This window comes from Sphaerodactylus townsendi, linkage group LG08 (assembly GCF_021028975.2).
Source record: "Sphaerodactylus townsendi isolate TG3544 linkage group LG08, MPM_Stown_v2.3, whole genome shotgun sequence".
NCBI classification, from domain to species: Eukaryota; Metazoa; Chordata; class Lepidosauria; order Squamata; family Sphaerodactylidae; genus Sphaerodactylus; species Sphaerodactylus townsendi.
Genome location: NC_059432.1, coordinates 97,434,417 through 97,457,399, shown reverse-complemented (window position 1 = coordinate 97,457,399; position 22,983 = coordinate 97,434,417). Strand labels below are relative to the sequence as shown.

At 44.9% G+C, this 22,983-nt stretch overlaps 1 protein-coding gene across 1 annotated transcript; it reads right to left on the bottom strand.

Annotated features, from left to right (window-relative positions):
- Window positions 1-1,399: 1,399 nt before the first annotated feature.
- CLDN11 (claudin 11) lies at window positions 1,400-22,143 on the bottom strand. Its single transcript, XM_048507108.1, has 3 exons — window positions 21,733-22,143; window positions 13,067-13,231; window positions 1,400-2,552 (listed from the first exon to the last, which is right to left on the bottom strand). The coding sequence occupies exons 1-3, from the start codon at window positions 21,956-21,958 to the stop codon at window positions 2,320-2,322; spliced, it is 624 nt and encodes a 207-aa protein (XP_048363065.1). The 5' UTR covers window positions 21,959-22,143; the 3' UTR covers window positions 1,400-2,319.
- Window positions 22,144-22,983: the final 840 nt, after the last annotated feature.

Here is a 22,983-nt window from a genome sequence, read left to right as displayed (position 1 = left end):
TACCTTTCATGAAGGTGTTGAGACTAAAATGGAAGAGACACTGCTAGGTATGCCGCTTGAAGCTCTGCAGAGGAAGGGAGGGCTCAAAATACAACTGAACTAGAAATACAAAATACATGCTTATTATGAATATCAAACACAACCTGAACATTTGCTATAATATTATACATGAACTGAGCGCTGAACATGAATCCAGAACATAACTAAATGAAAGGTACGTTAGCAATGCCAGCTTGATGCATTCAGGCCATGAAGAAATGTAGCCAGACTGGTTAGCCAATCCCCATTTTGCTCTTTGAAATTTGTCTAAATTTGTCTAAGTAGAAGAAGAAGAAGAGTTTGGATTTATACCCCCCCCCCCTTTCTCTCCTGTAGGAGACTCAAAGGGGCTTACAGTCTTCTTTCCCTTCCCCCCTCACAACAAACACCCTGTGAGGTGGGTGGGGCTGAGAGAGCTCCGAAAAGCTGTGACTAGTCCAAGGTCACCCAGCTGGCATGTGTTGGAGTGCACAGACTAAGCTGAATTCCCCAGATAAGCCTCTACAGCTCAGGCAGCAGAGTGGGGAATCAAACCCGGTTCCTCCAGATTAGAATGCTCCTGCTCTTAACCACTACGCCACTGCTGCTCCTGCTGCCTCTGCGAAAAGTAGAGCAATACTACAGTCAGTGATGGAGTGCCTCTTTACAGATTTCACAACCCAACAGCGATTGTCTCAGATGCTCTCAAGACATGCTCAGCCCCCCTTCCAGCCCTCTGAATGGGGTCCATTTAGCAGAAAGCAGCATGCTCAAAAACAACACACTCCACAATCACAAAGCCACACATCTGTGTGTTACACATTCCTCGGTGGCGCCCACATCTCACAATGCCAGTGCTTATTGTTTCTCTTTGGGGGATACAACGAGGGACTGTACCAGGGGCCTGTGATGTAATGCGCACGAATGTTCTGCCAAGGAGCTGTGGAATGGCAGTCCACATTGCGAACATTGTGTCAGAGTTAGAAAATGAAGAACAAACAATATGAAATTAACACAACAGCTTACAGTGAGTGGTAAAACTTTGTTTGCAGTCTGCTTGACTCCAAAGTCAGCTCAGACCAACACGGTCAGTGTCCACTGGGCAACATTTAACTTCTCTGCAACCAGCTAGTATCAGAAGAGTTGTAAATTCACTAGAATTTTGTTTAAAAAAATGACACAAAGTTTCCACTTACATAATGCTCTCATTTACAGGACAGAATTGATTCCCAATTTCCTAATAACAAAAATTCCCCTACCTTGTTCAAAATCAGTAGAACAACTGCACACAGACACACAGACACACAGACAGACACACAGACACACACACACACAAAACTATCCGGAAAGGAAAGACATTTGTTGGCACAATGAGAAGAAATAAGACTAGTAATGTCAACATTTATTTTTGGATATTGTACAGTACTTCACTTAGAGAACAAAGGCATCATCAGTATTCATTGGATTTTACTGAGCTGGCATCTGATAGATTACAGTATACATTTTAGATAAGATCCGCTTCAACAGCGCAGGTCAGAATACAAATTAATTGGGGGGAAAATAAAAAGGGAGAAGTACATTTTTAGCAACAAACCTGTACAAACAAAATGGGGGAGGGAGGGGCTGGCCTGGGGATTAGCCCCATTACCTATATTTAAGACTATGTACAAATGTTCTGTTATTTACCTTGTAATTAGAAACATTTGGCTGTGCCTCCTTCATACTGATGCGTTTAGACAAAAACACTGTTGCGACAGTGATCAAATTCCTTTTTAAAGTACACAGAGAAACAAAAGGAAAAAAACCCCTAATCTCACAAAAAGGGAAACATTTGTGCAGATGGAACAATACACCATCTTCCTCCCTGTTCCACCATAACTTTGTCCCTGCAGTGGCCTTCAAAAAGCACGGGGGGAAGAAGAGATGGAAACATAATGTTGGAAAAATTACCAGTCATGCAGACAATTCAAAACAACCTGTACTTGTTAGCTCACTTTCTGAAAGGCAGAGAGAGAAAAGAGAAAGGACAGAAAAAGACCAGACCAATCAATGCTTTTCAACAGTAATCATGAGCCCATGAGCGTGGACACTTGTACAAATTCAGAGAATGATCTGGCCTATTAAGAAAAATCATAAGGATTTCATACTTTGACAATATCAGATATTTGGGCTAGTTCGGCAACTCTTCGTCCAGGGACACACTCACGTTGTGCGTGAAGATGCAAACAAATTCGACACGCAAAGAAGACCCATCAACCCATTTCAAAGCACTCAATGAAGGTACGAAGTCTCCAGAGCATTTTATACATGGGCGCTTTTAGCATGGGTGGGAGAGCTGGATCCCGAGGCGTAGTAGAAACGGTTTTCGCCAAACGACTGAGCATCGCCTGAGCAGCAGACAATGATGCACCCTCCAAAGAGGCAAAGAGCCGAGCCAATCCAGCCCGTGTAGAGGGAGTATCCGAAGCTCATAATCATTGTTTCACGATGCGCGCTGACGGGGAACCAAATCGTTGCCACGATACCACACAGTGCTGGGGAAAAAATGTTGAAAAGATCACCACTCTACTTAGGAACATAAGAACAGGCTACTGAGTCATCTAGTTTAGCATCTTGTTTCTGTACAATGGCCCACCCAATGTCCCCAGAAGACTTATGCCACATTTTTGTCACCTTCCCCAATTTTAGTAGCCAGAGAGTCATCAACTCTGAACATGGAAATTCCATTTATCATTGCTAATAGCCATTGAGGAATGTATGAAACCCACATTGTTTACCAGACACACTGGAGGCATTGACACCAACTGAGCAAGTCCCCTGGTTTTCAGAAGCAATATAAATATTTAGGGGCAAAGACTTTTCTTAGTGGACTTCACATAGAAGAAGAAGAAGAAGAAGAAGAAGAAGAAGAAGAAGAAGAAGAAGAAGAAGAAGAAGAAGAAGAAGAAGAAGAAGAAGAAGAAGAAGAAGAAGAAGAGGAGGAGGAGGAGGAGGAGGACGAGGAGGAGGACGAGGACGAGGACGAGGAGGAGGACGAGGAGGACGAGGACGAGGAGGACGAGGACGAGGAGTTTGGATTTATATCCTCCCTTTCTCTCCTGCAGGAGACTCAAAGGGGCTGACAATCTCCTTGCCCTTCCCCCCTCACAACAAACACCCTGTGAGGTAGGTGGGGCTGAGAGAGCTCTGAGAAGCTGTGACTAGCCCAAGGTCACCCAGCTGGCGTGTGTGGGAGTGTACAGGCTAATCTGAATTCCCCAGATAAGCCTCCACAGCTCAGGCGGCAGAGCTGGGAATCAAACCCGGTTCCTCCAGATTAGATAAACGAGCTCTTGATCTCCTACGCCACTGCTGCTCCTCACAACATGGATGGAAGGTCTCACAATATGGATCTCACAATATGGATGGAAGACAGCAACACCACAACCTTGTTGAAGCGCAGTCAGTATAGGTCTGGCCTGTTCCTGGATGGGAAATTGGAACTCTGTAGGGATGGTTATATAACCATTACAAGGTCTTCTGGAGAACTATGGACGGCTTAGTGGAATGGCATTAAATCACATCGTAGTGAACTTCACACATTGCTATGCAGCTCTTTGAAGAAGTATTTCCTTCTCTAGTCCTCAACCTGCTTACCAATGCACGTCATTGGCACTCTTCCCATGCTAGTCATAATGTTATAAATTTATTTGGAAGCCCGAGAGCCTAATCAACACGACCTCGTGTCGCCTGCCTGGCCTCCACAATCCCATCAGCCAGACAGGATGTAGGAGTTCAGTGCTTGGAACTTAATTCCCAAGTCTGCGTAGGTCCAGTGCTGATCTGAATCAGGTCCCAGCACACCTGAGAATTACATTGTATGTATAGAATTCCCCCAGCACAGCTGTTCAACAGGGTGAGAGGGTGGACATGTGGGCAAGACAAGGGGTCTGTAATATGTAATCAAATCCTTCATCAAGTCATCTATTTTTTTCTAAACTAAAAAGGCCTGAATGCTTCAGTCTTTCTGTACAGGAAAGATAATTTGATCACTTATATTATCTTTTTTTCCCCTAATACAGTGGTGGCGAACCTTTGGCACTCCAGATGTTATGGACTACAATTCCCATCAGCCCCTGCCAGCATGGCCAATTGGCAGGGGCTGATGGGAATTGTAGTCCATAACATCTGGAGTGCCAAAGGTTCGCCACCATTGCAGTACTTTTTCAACTCTATGGTACGCTTTTGAGAGATAGTGGCAGCAAGAATGACGTTCAGGGTTGAAACGTGGCAGACCCTCAGAGAAAATGGGAAGCATGACTCAAAGAGGAGAATGATGTTATTCCTGTTGAGGGCCAGGGAAGGGCGGTGGCTCAGTGATAGCGCACCTGTTTGGCATCCTGGAAGCCCCAGGTTCGATCTCTGGCCTATCCAGTTAGAAAGACCAGATACTCAGTGATGTGAAAGACCACTACCCGTGCCCTTGGAGAACAGCAGCTCTTGATGGAGCAATGGTCTGATTCCATATCAGACAACTCCATGTCTGTTCATGTGTAAGGCAATGAGACTCTTACAAAACGAAGCTCAAAAATGTATGGCTAAAACTATGCTTTTTCAAATGAGTTTCCACATCTGAGAAGCATCAGATTGGCTGGTATTTTATTTCCTGCAGTGGGAGAGCTGTCCTGGATTCAGTTGTTGTTGCTATTGTAAGATGCCTCGAGGCAGTGTAAAAGCACTGAGGTTACAAAAAGAAGGAAAACATGGGGGGGAAAGAAAACAGAGAGAAACTGTTTGGTTTAAAGCAACAAACACACGACAGAGCCTTCTGCCAGGGAAAGAATATAACTTTCCATGGCTGAAGCTACTAGAATGGAAATTATATTTGTATTGGGGAGAAGCACATGGAAGGCAATACATTTCAGAGTTTAAATCTAGGAGTTTTTTTAAACACACAGAATACAACACAGTCAAAATTAAGCCTTTCCAGTCCAGATTTGAAGAGAGATTTTAAGCGTGTGCTTAGCTCTTCCAGTGAAAAAACAGCAGAATCTTAAAAGTAGTTGACGTTGGCCTAGTTACGGGTACAGTTCCATTAAACCTGCAGGGGAGATTTGGCCTCAGTCCGACATCTTGATCCATTTCTTAGAAGCAAAAAGCCCATGCATTTGTGATGTTTTGAAACACAGATGAGTCAGTTGAAGAAACCATCTGGTTTTTTCCCCATAAAAGCTCTTTTGTTGAACAAACAAGCAATCCTCCACAATTATCATTGCTTGCTCCCCATTTCCTTCTAGAATTTGATTTTTTAAAATATTACTGTCGCATAGATATTGCCTTGTGACCCTTGATAAAGCGTACTCCCTTGAAGCAAAAATGTCACAGGAGAAGTGACCCATTGAGAGATTTAAAGCTGTGTACCCAGTGGTGGGATTCAAAAATTTTAATAACAGGTTCCGATGGTGGTGGGATTCAAACAGTGGTGCCGCCGCACACACGCACCTCCAGTCCCTATTGGGCAGGCAGGTTGCTTTAGTAACCCCTTCTCAGCACTCAGAAAAAATTAGTAACCACTTCTAGAGAAGTGGTGAGAACTGGTTGGATCCCACCTCTGTGTTTACCCCATCTCCCTTGAACAGAGTTTCAGAGGGTAGTCGAATTGGTCTGCATCAGATCAGCTAGATTCAAGTCGAGTAGCTCCTTTGGTAGGTTTGACTCTCGAAAGCTCATACCCACTCTCAAAATCTCGTCAGTCTGTAAGGTGCTACTGGACTTGAATCTGTTAACTTCTGTTAACTCCCTGTTAACTTCTTGACACTGAAAAGATGTAAGGCAACATGCATGGAAAGATCAGCATGCAGTGGTTAAGGGTGGACTGTAATCTGGAAAACCAGGTTTGATTCCTCACTCCTCCACATGAGTGGTGGACTGTAATCTGGTAAATTGGGTTTGTTTCCCCATTCCTACACATGAAGCCTGATGGGCTAGTCACAGTGATCTCAGAACTCTCTCAGCCTCACCTACCTCACTAGATGTCTGTTGTCGGGAGGGGAACGTAAAGTGAGATTATAAGCTGCTATGAGACTCCTCAAAGGTAGAGAAAAGCAGGGTATAAAAAGCAACTCTTCTTTTTCTTCTTCAAGGAGTGTGCATAGCTTTGGAGGAACAGAATCCACATCTCAGTTCAGCTGTGGAGGCTGCAGGTTGGCCTCGAATGAGTCACTTTCTCAAATGTTCAGCTTCCCACATTTGACAAGAGAATCCAGCAAACTGTCTCAAAGTGCATTTGTGCCGTTTAAATGACAACAGGAAGAGATTAAGTATTCTTAAACAGTGTTCAAGGTCAGATACGTTTTCAGACCAATCCAAAGTGTTGGCAGCTGGAGACCGGCACCATCTGAAAGTCTGCCATAGGGCTAAATTGAGTTATGCTGCTTGAAAGTCCAAGGCCCGAGCCGTTGCATTCCTGACCCTAAAGCCCGGGGGGGAAGCCAACTAATGTCGGCTCCACCCATGGGAACACCTCAGCCCTCCCCCCCCGTGCCAGTATCCAATCAGACGCCAGCACTTCTGGTGGCATCGGCAAGCATTTCCTGGAGCTGAGGGGTCTCTGATGCGCCAATCTGGCTCTGCGCTGCCTCCATCAACCCGTTTGCCTCCCAAATTCAGCCATTCGTACTAAAATTATACTGTGTTGTGCTCTAAAGGGGAAATAGTTGTCTCCAAGTAACTTACAGTGTTCCTTCTTTGGAGTTGTACTAACTGAAAACTAAAGCAACCAGTTATTTGTAGAGCACCTTCCATGAAGGCCATGATTATTGATTTGTACTAAATTTGAGTGCTTCTGCAGCCCAGATCAAACTACATTTTTATTTTGAACGAGGACAAAAGTACAAAATGATTGCCCCCTGATATATTATAAATATATATTTCCCCCTAAATATACATATATAATCAATGTATATATTAAATTAGGAATTGGTTATTAAATTATTTGAATCCCACCACTGGTCACGGACGTATCTGCTCCAGGGTCTGCTACTTTGGTGAAGAGGATTGTTGAAAGGGCTTTGAAAGAGGACTCTTTCCAGCTGTATGCCTCTTTCAAACTGCCTTCGGTTCTCTGGGGGAAGGATATCAGCTGACTGCAGCCTTAATTAGGGTATGAAAAACTCCGCTTTGCTTTTGGATTTAATGGGGCTGTGATGATTAGGAAGAGTTAAAGATTGAGGAGGGGCAATTGAATAGTTGGAAGGGAAGGCATGGGTATTATTGTGTCCTCAGAAACTTATTTTGATCTCTCATCAAGTCAGGTGTTGGAACTGAACTCACTATTTTCCTGGAAGATTTCCAAGAGGTATTGTAAACTACGCATTAGTTTTACTACAGCCGGCAGCAGATGGGACAATGTCCCTGAGCACTTTACCAAGGCTAGGAGATTTATTTATGTACTTAGAGATTTATTTTTGCTGGATTGTCTGCTGTAAACAGCAGTTTGAAGTGGCTTACAACAGAAGTAAAAACATACAATAAACTCACAGCCATCTTGTCCCAAAAATGTAATAAAAGAACAAAGTAAAAAAAAAATCCACAGTGTGTGCTTGTTTCATGGCAGCCACTTACCAAAGAACATGTCAATCTACAGGAAAACTTTTCATCTATAGATGAAGAATCAGTAGATGCACTTTGCTAAGGAGACTGATGCACTTTGCCAAGGACAGCATTCCTCCACTTGGGGGAAAGTTTTACCTCTTCATAGAATGGGACACAGAGTCCCTGCCCGCCCACCCCCCACCTGGCAATCAAAGGGCTGAGAACAAACTCTATACTGTAGGGTGAATGTAGTTTCTATAAACTCTCATAACTCTCTTAACCATCTCAAACTCAATATGTTTAAAATTGTATCTTACAGTGGTGGCGAACCTTTGGCACTCCAGATGTTATGGACTACAATTCCCATCAGCCCCTGCCAGCATGGCCAATTGGTCATGCTGGCAGGGGCTGATTGGAATTGTAGTCCATAACATCTGGAGTGCCAAAGGTTCGCCCCCATGGTGCTAGGTCTTGCCCAATTGTCGGACAATAGCAGTCATCCACAACTGCATCTCTCTCTCTCTCTCTCTCTCTCTCTCTCTCTCTCTCTCTCTCTCTCTCTCTCTCTCTCATGTCACCGTCCATCCTGTAGGACAATCATGTCGGTTTTCTCTCTCTTTTGCTGTTTCTTTCCGGTATGTCACCACCAACAAAGGTTGTTTCTCCCTTCACAATTTTCCATAAACACAACCCTTCCTCTCAGCCCACCACGGGAAAAAATAATTTTCCAATCAGTCTATTGCATCCTTTGGTCTATCCAGCACACCACTATCAAAATCATACACTCTGACCATGCGATACACACCTTAAACAGCTGTCCCCTCCCAAATCCAGCTCCAGCACTATGTTCAAAGCCCTTTTCCTCATTCCTCTCCATTCTCACATCATATTCTGATAAAGCACTTGCGATATTTCTGGGTTCAGAAGATCACCAGAAGGAGGAATAGCTAAAAACAATTTTAATATGAAGAGTAATAAAAATGTCCTGCACAACAGTGTCCAGGGGCCAATATTCATGTTATGCCTGACCCATCTCTGAGTCACACATTCATGGGTTGCAGGGACTAACTTCTCTAATCCTCTTGGTTGCTTTGCATGGATCTAATGTTGCGAGAATGGGGGACTTCAGGTTTCCCTCCCAAGGCATTTTTACCAGCAGTAACAGCTATTTGGGGGGGGAGAGTGTTTGACCCTTCCTTCTCCATTTAGAGCTCTATCCACATCAGCAGGCAATAATGATAGAAATGGCCTGAATCCAACCACCCATCAGCATAAGGCAATAAGAGTAGAAGATCTTTTTAAAAAAAATTCCTTTCAACCACCCTTGGGAACATTGATTCCTAAGGTTCTTGGAGGCTAATAACCATGTGGGTTGGAAGGAGGTGTGCAGTGTGGAGGGGGAAAGAATGCAAATTGTCCTTCCTGCCTTTTCTTCTGTGCCACTCCCCCTTCCTCCCCTCCCTTGCATGCCACCCTCTCCCTATCTCCCCTCCCCTCCTCCCCTCACTCCCCTTCCCTTGAATGCCACTCCTCCCCCTCGCTCCCCTCCCCCTCCCTTTGCTAGGGTTGGTGGGCCATGTCCAGATGCCGGGCCCCCTCCCCCTTTTCCCCTCCCTTGCATGCTACCCTCTCCCTATCTCCCCTTCCCTTCCCAAGAAGAAGAAGAAGAAGAAGAAGAAGAAGAAGAAGAAGAAGAAGAAGAAGAAGAAGAAGAAGAAGAAGAAGAAGAAGAAGAAGAAGAAGAAGAAGAAGAAGAAGAAGAAGAAGAAGAAGAAGAAGAAGAAGAAGAAGAAGAAGAAGAAGAAGAGTTCGATTTATATCCCCCCTCTCTCTCCAGCAAGGAGACTCAAAGGGGCTTACAAACTCCTTTCTCTTCCCCCTTCACAACAAACACCCTGTGAGATAGTTGGGGCTGAGAAGCTCTGAAGAACTGTGACTATCCCAAGGTCACCCAGCTGGCATGTGTTGGAGTGTACAAGCTAATCTAGTTCACTAAATAAGCTTCCACAGCTCAAGTGGCAGAGTGGGGAATCAAACCCGATTCTCCAGATTAGAGTGCACCTGCTCTTAACCACTACACCACGCTGGAAGGAGAAAATGAAAGTACTTTTGCCCTAGGGGTGTCAGAACCCCAGTTTTCCTATGTAGAGTTTCCCCTTGTCACATCTGGGGCGCTCTAGAAATTGTCAGGAACTCTATGGTAAAATCTTCCTGTAAGTAAATGAGACCTTAATTTTCTGTTTAATTTTTCTCCTCAGATCCAGCCCCCCCCCCCAACCCTTCCACTGGTTCTCTATTTTGCCCCTCTTTCCCCTTCTAAATGCAGCCCCCTGACCCATGTAACTTGAAGAGCATGTGCAGATTGTGACCTTCGGAGTCAACATTTCTGTGGTTGGACAGAACTGCTGGAGGAAAGGGGAACCCGGTAAAGGTCTGCATGCCTTGAACCCATAGATCATTGGATGCAACACAAGAGTTTGGGGTTGGATCCCATGGATCTGCTTAGCTAATGGCAGGGATTTTCCCAAATGCAAGAAGCCTTCCCCTGGATGGAAAAAGCTCTTCCACCAGTTGAAAACCTTCTTGAATTATTGACTATTAGTGAACTCGGTCCTTATTGACTTTTAGAAACCAGAAGATAATTCCTTACACCAAGGTCTTTAGACCATTTCACCCACTTTTGATACTAAGCTCTTTCTCCAGGATCTGCCCTTTCTTCTTTTGTTTAGATGCTGATTTTATCAATTAGTTCACCCCTGAGAATTACTGTTGGGATTTTATCACTCGTTTTACTCAAGACCCTTTAGAACTTTGCTTAACACTCTTCCACTCCTCCGTCGTCTTGCACAAAAATTTGGCCTTCCTGTACATTTTTAAAGATAGCCACGGTTTCTGTTTTACCTCTACACTGGTGTTCTTCTGAAGCATCATTACGTCCAAGTTGGCAAGTTTGCTTCTAACCATGCATACAAACTAGGGTTTGGAGCTCACAACGGTTAGCAAACGTATATGCTACATATGCAGATATGCTGATATAATCAGCCCTGAAATGCAAGGGAAGGGAAAATTCATACAAGCTGGGAGGAGAATGGGAGGGAAAAGGATGTCAAGTAGGGCTACCAACTGAGAAATTCCTGTAGATCTGGGAGTGGAGTCTGTCATCCCTTCAAATCCCCCCTTCCCCCACCACACCAATGGAGGGTTTGAGGGTTTTTTAAAAGCACATGCTCCGATGCCCATGCAAATGCCTCTCAATTCACTGCAGCACTGACTTGGAAACAGAGAATCCTCACCATGTGGAATACCATGTGGAATACCATGTGGAATCCTCACCATGTGGAATACGGTCCATGAGTGCAGTGCAATATTTTTTTAAGTAACCATTTTTATCAGATCAGAATTCAAGGCCAATTGATTGCCTGGATTTTCTGAATTGCAGACAATGTGAAGTCCCCGCTATGGCACTGAGAAGTCCCTGCATCTCTGCTCCTGTCGGGCAAGTGAGCAAGCGTGCATGGCATGCACTGTAATGAGGCATGATGTCAGCGCTGGCTGCCGAGGGAGAAGGCTGACCGCAGGGCAGGGCAGCACAAAGAGGCCACTCTCTGCTCAGCCGTCCTCCGCCTCCCCCTCAACTAAACAAACGGGTGAAAACAAGACACCAAGGCCTGTTGTTGCGAGATGAGGAGGCCTCAAGAATATGCAGGTGCTGGCTGAGACTGTAAAGCTCATTGTTATCGAGGCGATACTGGCTGTGTCTTCCACCTCTCCGAGAAGAAAGAAAAAGACACTGATGTGAGAGCAGCTCAGACCCACATAAGTGCAGCACGCCACACAGAATGGCGCCACGGAGGGCACCCAAGGACACGACTCTATCTTCACACTTATGGCTCTACGCGGGTGACTGTTGTAAACCCCGCCTTTGAGCTCTGCTAACTGGAAGGGGGCACCAATGTTCAGCGCAGCAGCCGCGCATGACCTGATAACAAGCAGGAGATGGCAATTAAGGGATTTCCATTGAGGGAATGATCAACATTATCGGAACAGTAACATTACTTTTTGCATGACCCAGAAGTAGCATCATACTACACATGGAATGTATGTACGATGCTCCAGCATTTGCCCCAAGTTCTATGGTTTATTCATAGAGTTTTGGTCAAATGCTAGAGTGTCACTTGGCATGATGATGGCATTCCTAGGAAGAGATGTCATTATACCGGGGATATCAAGTGTGTGCTCACATTTTGCCTGGAAATTCTATCATACCTTCTTTCAGCTGTCTTGGAAACTATTATCCATCTGCAGCCCAAGGGTAAGATATATTATGATAAGATCTGTCAGTTCAGAACTTCTGAGTCAGGGAAGATAGTTATGGGGCCTCTTCTGTGGTGGTACCTAACTGCCCTGATCTGGATGGTCAAGGCATAAGATGAGTCAGCCCTGGTTAGTTCTTGGACAGGAAACCATCAAGGAATACCAGGATCACTATGCAGTGGAAGGCTTTTGTTAGTCTCTTGCCTTGAAAACCCTATGGGTTTGCCATAAGTCATCTGCAAATTGATAGCACCTTATGCACACATGCACCTAGGCTGTGGAATTATATGCCCACACTTTTTTCCCTTCTCTAGTTTGTTTACATTGTTGTTTTTTTATTGTAAGCAATTTGGGCAAAGCAGAACAGAAATACTTTAATAAGTTAAAATCTGTCTGGCACCTAGATTTTCAAGATTTAGGTTCCAGGTCAAAACTTTGGGTCACCAAGGATTTGGGTTGAGTTTATTTTTCTTTTTACTTTTAGATGCAAATGGCGCCTAAAGTGGCATACAAGGCTGTTTTATTCTCTCAACAGCCACCCGGTGAAGTTGGTTAAGTAGAGTGTGTGTGTGCAAAACCGTGACTAACCCAAAGTCATCCAGCAAGCTTACGTAGTATGAAATCAGTACAGGCTAGTGAACCAGAAAACCCCCCAGTTCAGGTCTCCAATCTGCCTTGCCTTGAATTCCTATTAGGTGAACCATAATTCTCGCAGCATTAGCCTACCCTGTAGGATTATTATATAGCTTACTGTAGTTATGTATAGATAGGGCTGTCAGCTCTAAATGGGAAATCACTGGGATATTTGGGGGGTGGAGCCTAGGGAGGGTGTGGTTTTGGGAGGAGAGAGACCTCAGTTGGCTATATTATTTTATGTTATTTTATTGAGTTTCATACCCATCTCTTCCCGGCCCAACAGCCAGGCTCAGAACAGCTAACAAGGTCTAAAAAGTACATCAATATTAAACAATCAACAAATTTAAAACTATCAACAATAAAACTTTAAAATTCTTATTTCAGATGGCGCTAGTCAATACAATGCCAAACAGCCTACCTTCTTCCCCCAACTTTTACCCTTTATTTGGAATAATGTACTTTAAATAACACTCGACCTTTGCCCAATGGGTGGGAGGCAGGTGAGCTAAGATCATGCATATCTTACCCAAGAGGATCAATAGGATTCCGCCCAACTGGGATCGTCGATATTTGGCCACACCGGGTTCGTGGCCCATTCGGATACAAGGCAGGACAGTCACCAGCAGAAACACAGCAGGGAGTCCCAAAACGGTAGCTGCGATCATCAGTGCTCGACAGGCTTGGACATACCCTGTGAGAAGAAGGAGAAGGAATTCAGATCTTGGGTGCCTCCTAAGAGAACATGTACCACAGGCCACGGTAACTTCTTTTTGGCTCTAAAAACCAGCCTCCACATTTTAGGAGCCGTTACGTCAGCCTACAGGGTTGTATATGACCATATTTTCCAATTACTGATATCACTAAAAGTATCTAGTGCCACAATGAAATTTCTAGGCCCAATGGTGACCTAGCACCTGGAATTTGTTACGCCCTAGTGTACCAAACTTCAGTTCAGGGATTCTGAAACTTGACAGCAGTTCAGCTATTTACTCAAGAGGTACTCCATTTGATTGGGGAATAAATGGATAAGGGCCCGCTCTGCCACCCTGCACTTAAAGGGGGGTTGCCAGCTCCAAGTTGGAGCCAGAGGAAGAGGGGATTTGGGGAGAGGGGGTAGTTCAGTTGGGTATAATGCCATAGAGACCACCTCTCAAATTGGCCATTTTCTCCACGGGAACTAATCTCTGAAGAAGAAGGAGGATGAGGAGGGAGGAGGAGTCTGGATACCCTGCCTTACTCTCCTGTAAGGAGTCTCAATATGACTTACAAACTCCTTTTCCCTTTCTCTACCCACAACAGACACCTTGTGAGGTACATGGGGCTGTGAGAGTTTGGAGAGAACTGCCACTAAGAACATAAGAACAAGCCAGCTGGATCAGACCAGAGTCCATCTAGTCCAGCTCTCTGCTACTCGCAGTGGCCCACCAGGTGCTTTTGGGAGCTCACATGCAGGATGGGAAAGCAATGGCCTTCTGCTGCTGCTGCTGCTCCCGAGCACCTGGACTATTAAGGCATTTGCAATCTCAGATCAAAGAAGATCAAGATTGGTAGCCATAAATCGACTTCTCCTCCATAAATCTGTCCAGGCCCCTTTTAAAGCTATCCAGGTTAGTGGCCATCACCACCTCCTGAGGCAGCATATTCCAAACACCAATGACACGTTGCGTGAAGAAGTGTTTCCTTTTATTAGTCCTTTTATTAGGTCTAAAAAGTACACTAGCCCAAGGTCACCCAATAGGTTTCATATGGATCAGTGGGGAAAGAAACCTGGCTCATTTGCCGTTCATGTGGAAGAATGGGGAAGCAAACCTGGTTCACCAGATTAGAGCCTGCCACTCTTAACCACTACACTGGAGATCAGCTGTAATTCCAGGAAATCTCCAGCCACTACCTGGACAATGGAAATGAAGCCTGCTGAAGGATCTTGGGTTGGTCACATTTCTCTCAGAATTCTCTCAGCCCCACCTACCTCACAAGGTGTCTGTTGTGGGGAGAAGAAGGGAATGGGTTTATAAGCCACTTTGAGACTCCTTCCATTTGAGAAAAGTGGGGTATAAATCCAAACTCTTCTTCTTCTTCATGTCTAGCCTGTGATGGCCAAGAGTGAGGTCAGGCTTACCCTCCCACACATCAAGCTTGGCAGAGCCAACATGAAGTTTATTTATTTTTATTTATTTATTATTTAGACTTTTATACTGCCCCATCCCCGAGGGCATTTACCAACCAAGAAATGGATGGATGGCTGAGTTGACCATGAGCCAGCTGCCAGGATATCTGACCCACAGGGGGCTCAAACTCCTAACTTTGTGAGTGGCAGTGCAAGCACTTAACCACTACGCCACGCAGCTCCTAATTCTAAAGTGCTGCATAGTAAATAATTTTCATCATCATCCAGGGCAATTCAGGGTCCCAAACAGGGAACATAAAACAACTGGTTCTGGTAGATTTTCCGGGGTGTGTGGCCGTGGTCTGGTGGATCTTGTTCCTAATGTTTCACCTGCATCTGTGGCTGGCATCTTCAGACGTATATCACAGAGGGAAGTCTGTGTATCACAGAGAAGTCTGGACACAGTGTGTAACAGACTTCCCTCTGTGATACACCTCTGAAGTTGCCAGCCACAGATGCAGGTGAAATGGTAGGAACAAGATCCACCAGACCACGGCCACACAGGCCGGAAAACCCACCACAACCAGTTGAATCCGGCCGTGAAAGCCTTCGACATACAACAACTGATGATGGAAAGTGCTGTCAACTCACAGCTGACTTATGGCATCCCCTCGATGGGGTTTACTAAGCAAGAGATGTACAGAAGTGGTTTCCTATTGCCCACTTCTGAGTAGCAGCCCCTGGACTTCCTTAGTGGCTTCCCATCCAAGTGTCAATCATGACTGACCTTGCTTAGCTTCAGAAATCTGACAAGATTGGGCTAGTCTGGGCAAGAACTGTACTACGGGACAACTGCGATAGAGTAATTCCTATGACTGTGAAGCTGGGAAATCCCCAGCTCATATCTTTCCTCCTCCATAAATTCACTAGCTGGCTTCATTCGAGATATCACATAAAAGATACCACATAAAAGATAGATATCACATAAAATGCTAGATATCGCATAAAAGAAGCAGCAACAGAAGCAGGATTTGCTGGCACGACATTTCTCTTTAGGGCATTTTGCATGGCATAAAACAAATAAGGAGTGAAAGAATGGAACTCATAGACTGCTTCAAATTATAGCTGGGGAAAGGAGGGAAGGTATTATGGGAAAACTCAGTTAAACATGCAATTCGGCTCAGGACACAGAGATATCCAACGGCCACAATTACAGGTTATAAGGCAAACAGGTTTTCTAAATAGTCATGTGGGCAGGTTACGGGGTGTTTGGAGGAGAGAATCAGTGAAAGGGTAGTGTTAATCCCCTTCCCACTCAATATCCCTTTTCCCAATACACACGAGCCCTGCTTCCCAGCTCTTTGGCTCTCAGCTAAGCTCTGTGACTTGGATTATACCTAGCCAGGACACCAAATGGTCTGGAGAAAGGGATTATGGGAAAAAGCAGCAGCAGGGGGAATGGATTTAGTACTCTTCACCTAGACTACTGACCCCTGCACAAGGACAAGGCAGTAAAGACCTGAGGCAGTAGAGCAGACTGTAGTACTTCAGACAACGGGAAAGAAACACATTGGCTACCAACCGCCAGCCCTGTAGTTCTCCCAGAATTAGATAAGAAAGATCAGTTCCTCTAGGGGAAATGGCGGCTTTGTAAGGCGGACTCTGCTGAGCTCCCACCCCTCCCCAAACTCCGCCCTCCCCTGGCTCAGTGCCAATCACCAGGATTTTCTCAATACGGAGCTGGCAACCCTACAAACAAGAAAAGGAGGGACTAGTTGGGCTAAAGCCTCTCTCTTTGGTATTTGAGTTTTTATTTGCATAGTATTTTTGCCCTCTTATTGTGAGGAGAAGGGAGGCAGAACTCATTGGCCTCTTCGTTACTCAGCTGTCACTCAGCTAGGGGTGGGGGAGGGGAGATTGCCAGAAAGCCGATGTTGGGGCAACAGTGTGATGCCATTTCCAGTGAATACAGTTATCCCTTCCACATCGCCACTTTTCCCATCACAGTTTTGATACATTATGGGTTGGTTGGAATAAGAAATTAAATGGGAATTTGGGGGGAGTTTTGCAGAAGCCGCAGATAAGGTGTGAAGGCCAGCAGACGACACAGAAAAAGTTATCTTTTAATAACATAAATATAGAAGAAGAAGAAGAGTTTGGATTTATATCCCCCCCTTTCTCTCCTGCAGGAGACTCAAAGGGGCTTACAATCTCCTTGCCCTTCCCCCCTCACAACAAACACCCTGTGAGGTAGGTGGGGCTGAGAGAGCTCCAAGAAGCTGTGACTAGCCCAAGGTCACCCAGCTGGCGTGTGTGGGAGTGTACAGGCTAATCTGAATTCCCCAGATAAGCCTCCACAGCTCGGGCAGCAGAGCGGGGAATCAAACCCGGTTCCTCCAGATTAGATACACGAGCTCTTAACCTCCTATGCCACTGCTGCTCCTATACCCAATTTCTTTTTAAAAGTTAAAAGAAAATAAAAAGAACAACCATCAGACTTCTTCTCTGGTACGAAGGGAGGGCCAAATTTTTTTAGGTGGATTTCCAGATCGTGGGGGGCCCTGTGCCCCTTACCCCAGTGATGTGGAAGGGATAACTGTACTCAGATGTGATGCTAGTTTGCTGATGTGTTTCAGACAAAATTCTATGGTCTTATCCCCACCCTTTGCAATTAGCCCTGTAATCCTAGTACTGAGGGAAAATTCAAATTGTGACTTGAACGCCTACCTGTACTAACTGTACCACTGAGGGTTATTTGCCTTTGTTTGGATACATGTGTAGCCAGACCAGCCTGTCTCCAGAGTAAGTTGGCAAACACCAATTTGGGAACTTGCTTTGGAAAATTCTGACAAAAGAACTAAGAAAAACAAAGAAGGAACATAGCCTGTAAGCTATGTCCAAAGAAAACACAGACGCAGGTTCAGTTAAAGTATGTGCCCAGTATTACATCTTGGAGGACCAATTCGAAAAGGTATGCATTCAGATTATAGGGCTGCAACATTCTTAGGAAAAGTATTGGAAAGGATGGTCACTAACATTGCTGAATTCATAAATAAATTAAACAAGCTGAACTTTAGGCCTTCCGATCATGAAGGCTCTGTAAACACAATAATGTTTATTAAATTACCATTTTTTTGCTAATGCAATGAGGCCTCTTAAACTGGGCATGAAGCCTCAGCCTGTCTTAATCCAGTTCTGGCATCTGAAGGTAATCCTTCCTAAACTGTACCCTGTCCCAATTTTATGAGCTCTTACCTCCCAAAGCACATGAAAACCAAATGAGTAAACTTGGCCTTGATTGCTTTTCTGCTTACTAAAACAAAAGGGGCCCAAAGTGTGTCAAACATATCAATGCCCAAAAAGTACTGATTCTTTGTACTCCTTTAATGCTAGCTTAACACCAGTACTTCTATTATTGATGTTTTCTAAATGGGGCACCACAGTTGAGAGGTAGATGGCATGCAAAAGGTCCCAGTTTCAGCTGCAGGGGATACAAAAGATTTTGACTAGAGAGCCAGTCTTAGGCTGGTTCTGCATGGGCCAAAAACAGTGGTGTGAAAACGGTGTGAAAATGGTGTAAAAGGGTTTAAAACGGTGTAAAAGGGTTTATACCGTTTTCACACTGTTTTCACACCACTGTTTTTGGCCCATGCGGAATCAGCCTTAGAGACCAATGGCCTAGCTAAGACAGCTTTGTGGATTAGGTTTGAGTAGTATACGCTGGGAGGGTCTTGGTACATAACCATAAAGTTCCTTGGTGTTCTACCATTCAAGTACTGACCAGGTCTGACCCTGCTTAACTTCTGAGATCTTATGAGATAGGGTTAGGCTGGGCCTTCTAGGGCATGGCTTATTTGCCCTAGGCAACATGGTGTAGTGGTTAAGAGCAGGTGGATTCTAATCTGGAAAACTGGGTTTGATTCCCTACTCTTCCACCTTGGCAGAGGCTTATCTGGTGAACCAGATGTGTTTTTGCACTCCTACATTCCTGCTGGGTGACCTTGGGCTAGTCACAGTTCTTCGGAACTCTCTCAGCTCCACCTACCTCACAAGGTGTCTGTTGTAGGGAGAGGAAGGGAAAGGAGCTTGTAAGCCACCTTGAGTCTCCTTACAGGAGGGAAAAGTGGGGTATAAATCCAAACTCTTCTTCTTCTTCTTTTTCTTATGAGATAGGACTAGCCTGGACCTTCTAGGTATGGCTTATTTGCTTTATAGTTTTATTTCTACAAATACTTGGGGGGGGGGGGGTAAGCGAAGAGCAGTGATCTATCTAGCATATCTTTAGCTTGCTCTCCCTCCAAGAACCACAGAGTAGCACACACAGGTTCCCCCTCCTTATTTCATCCTCATAACAGGTAAATGTGGCCAAGAGAGTGTGGCTATGCCAAGTCTTCTCAACAGAATGGGGATCCCAACCCCTCCACTGCTCGCCCAATACACCGACCACACCAGCTCCAAATACTAAACTAAACTAACAGAACTCTGAGAATAATTGTAAGCAGGTCTCTTCAGGATCCTGCTCAGGTATATGTGAAGGGACTTACGCCCAGTCAAGTGTTTTTAGGATTGCACTGAAAACCAGTTAAACGAGAGTTAAATTAAAAGCCTATTAGTAGTCTTATTGATTTCATATCACAACAGACATTAATCATGAGAGTATTAAAAATGGATCAGCTATCCACAGAAACAGGTAAGAAAATTCAAAGGCCTTCCTAAACAACCAGTCGTTGTGCTTATCCAGATGGATGCAATTAACAGATTTCCCTAAGAAGAGCATTCCACATACACAGGGCCACCACAGAAAAGGCCCTTTGTTCACATCCCAACGGCATCAGATAGAAAAAGGATGTTCAGCAAGGAGAGATCTCATCTACCCTAAACTCCAATAGGTATAATAAGAAATGGTATCTGGGAGAACTTGGCCTTATAAATCAGCATCTCCCCCAAGTGTCAAATAGTAACTCCAGAGAGAGCTGTTTGAAAGAAAAGAAATGAGTACAGGGATAAGGAATAACCCCATTCTTCACATGGCACTTCCCTGATCTCACTAGGGGAGTTTTGCATTTGATGTTTCCCAATTTTAAAACCACTGCTCAGAGACCCATTAATTAAAACAAATCATTTTGCCTCCTTTTTTCATCTGCAATATGGAACATAGCAATGCTGGCCAGTGGCCTACCTTGTAGAGGTGTTTTTAAAGATTATTCAGAAAATTTTCAGCAAAATTAGAAGCAAAAATCTTTTCTAGAGAAAGGCCGTCATAAAATGCAGCAAAATAGATACCATTCAAATAGAGTATCAGATCTCTCTCACACACTATTTTCAGTGCATTATATTAAGATCCCTGCATTCAAAACTCGAACCAGACTCACATGTTAACATTTGTTCAGTCTTAACACACGCTGCTTGAAAATCTTGGCAGTATCATAACAACCCATCCAGGCGGATATCTGATTCCCATTTTACAGATGGTAAACTGAGGCTCGCATGTGTGGACTTTACAAGGATGGACAGAATTGGGTAGAGTGCCAGGCTAGGATCTGGGAGTCCTGAATTCGAATCTCCACTCTGCCATGCAGGCTAGCTGAGTGACCTTGGGAGAGTTGCACCCTAAGATGAACTTATACCCTCAGATGAACTTCACAGGATGGTTGAGGAGACAAAATGGAGGAGAAGAGAATGGCAGATGCTACTTTGGGCTCCCACTGGGAAGAAAGTAAATGAGGTCAATAAAATAAACCTCATATGATTGCAGAGCTCTCAATGCCCAATAAATCAGACACTGGTTCAAATTGGAGTAGAGAAGTCTACACAGAGGAGAGAAGAAGAAGAGTTCTTCTTTATATTCCCCCTTTCTCTCCTGTAGGAGACTCAAAGGGGCTGACAAGCTCCTTGCCCTTCCCCCCTCACAACAAATCCCTTCTTTTCCCCTCTCCTTGCCCTTCCCCCCTCACAACAAACACTTTGTGAGGTAGGTGGAGCTGAGAGAGCTCTGAAAAGCTGTGACTAGCCCAAGGTCACCCAGCTGGCGTGTATGGGAGTGCACAGGCTAATCTGAATTCCCCCGATAAGCCTCCACAGCTCAGGCGGCAGAGTGGGGAATCAAACCCGGTGGCTTAGTGGCAGAGGAAAGGTTTTAGAAGGTCTCAGATTCAACCTCTGGCATCTCCAGTATAATCTTCGACAGCAATATTAAGAAAGACTTTCTTCTGCCTCAGATTGTGAAGAGTCACAGCCAGCCACAGAAGCACTTTGGCTGAGGGACCAGAATTCTGAATCAGTATAAGGCAGCTTCACATGTTTATCGGTTCACTCTAACGCCTCAGTGATACCACAGTGTCTTCATTAACCGTGAATCCCATCGCTAGGATCAGATTGTACTGCCACCTAATGGGAATGAAGGCCTTAGCCGTAAGGTTGAAGGATAAAAGATGTGATCCCAGGCTGAGTTTCACAGATTTCCATCTGAATGAAGTAATTGCCGTATCCACACCTGAGCGTGTGTAGAGTGTCCTTTTTCACCATCACAACCCTCTCCCAAATGCTTGAGATTAGGAAGCAATGCTTTCAAGGTAGAACAAAGGGTAACAAATGAGTTTGGTTCATTCTAACTTGCTTCAAGTTTTGAAAGCAGGGATCTTAATGTAAGGCACTGTGTGTGAAATGCAGCCCCTTTTAGGTATAAATTTGTGGGTCGGATTTTGCACCCAAAAGGTTCCCCAAAAAGCCTACACAGAACTACCTCTCTCTTCCTTCAAACATAACCTCAAACCACACTTTTGTGAGTAAGAGGCATTAACCCCTTACTATCCCACAATTAGAAACCCCAAAGTCTAAATTGGCATAAATGCCCTTTCTTACATGAACCTCTGCTATCCTCATCTTTCTCCTTTTCCCATTCCTTCTGTTGTTTTCCCTGTTCTAAGATATATGGGACTTATCATGTCTTGCCTCTGTTACTCCACAAAACGTTCCCATATACCCCGATGATCCATGCAAAATGAACAGCAACAGAAATGGCACCATTGACTCATAGCTATCCTGTCATGAAGAGCAGCACCTGAGCGTTGCTGAACATTCCATACCTGGTAATATGAGGATGTCTACCAGTGGCTTGCAGTGATATAGCCCCGTCGCCATGACACAGTCTGCCCACAGCCCCTTGGATCCCAGTTCGTCCATCTTCCTGCAGGTGGTGATGGTGTAGCCACACGTCACGACCCAGTCGTTGGTGGAGGTGGCCACGATCAAGCCGATCCAGCCCACGAAACTCGCCACAAATCCAGTAAGGTGCAAGCAGGTCGCAACCATCTTTCTCCCTGAACTGGAAGGCCACGCAGCCCGAAGTGGGGGGAAATTGAAGAGGAGGAGACTGAGGATAGGGACAGAAAAGATTTACAAACGCAACTTGGAGGCTGATGAAACAGCAGGAGCTGCCTTTGAGCTGTCAGCAGAGGGGACTGGAGCCAGATGTGCTGGTGTCCTGGGTGGTACTGACAAGCCTCTCATCAGTTAGTTCGGCCTCTGGGAGGAGTCCGGTCCCACATAGATTAGTGGGAGGTATAACAGAGAGTGCCAAGTTTTGCTTTAAAAAAACAAGAACAAAGAAGAAATCCTTCTCAGCGAAACAATGAGAGAAGTTAGCCCATGGGAGTGGAAAGGGAGAGTGAAACAAAAACCCACAGATACCAGCTCGCCCTCCCTTCATTCTACTGCAAAGCAGTCTTCTAAACTGTAAATTCAACAGGTTAACGCTTTGATAGCTGTGTTGCAGAACTAAAGGCAATATTCAATTGCTCAGGAAGCAGAGTTGGATTTAGCCTAAAAGAAACCAGAGAAGCTTAATAGCAGTTAGCCCAGTAAGGCCTTAGAAACGGAACAAGATTTTTGGAGCATAAGCTTTTGGGAAAAGTGGGGGGGGGGGGGGGCTTTGACTCTTGAAAGTTTATACTTAAAAATCTTGTAGGTCTCGACTGGACTCAAAGCTAGATGTTCTGCCACAAAGTAGTACAGCTACCGTCTGAAATTAATCCCACCTTTCTCCAAGACCAAGTTGTAGTCATTCCAAGTTTCTTCCTTGCACTGAATGCATTTATAGACTGCTTTTCTGTCAAGACCTAGAAGGTGGGTTTTACAATTTAAAAATTCGAGAAGAAGAAGAAGGAGGAGGAGGAGTTTGGATTTATATCCCCGCTTTCTCTCCTGCAGGAGACTCAATGGGGCTTACAATCTCCTTGCCCTTCCCCCCTCACAACAAACACCCTGTGAGGTAGGTGGGGCTGAGAGAGCTCCGAGAAGCTGTGACTAGCCCAAGGCTAATCTGAATTCCCCAGAGA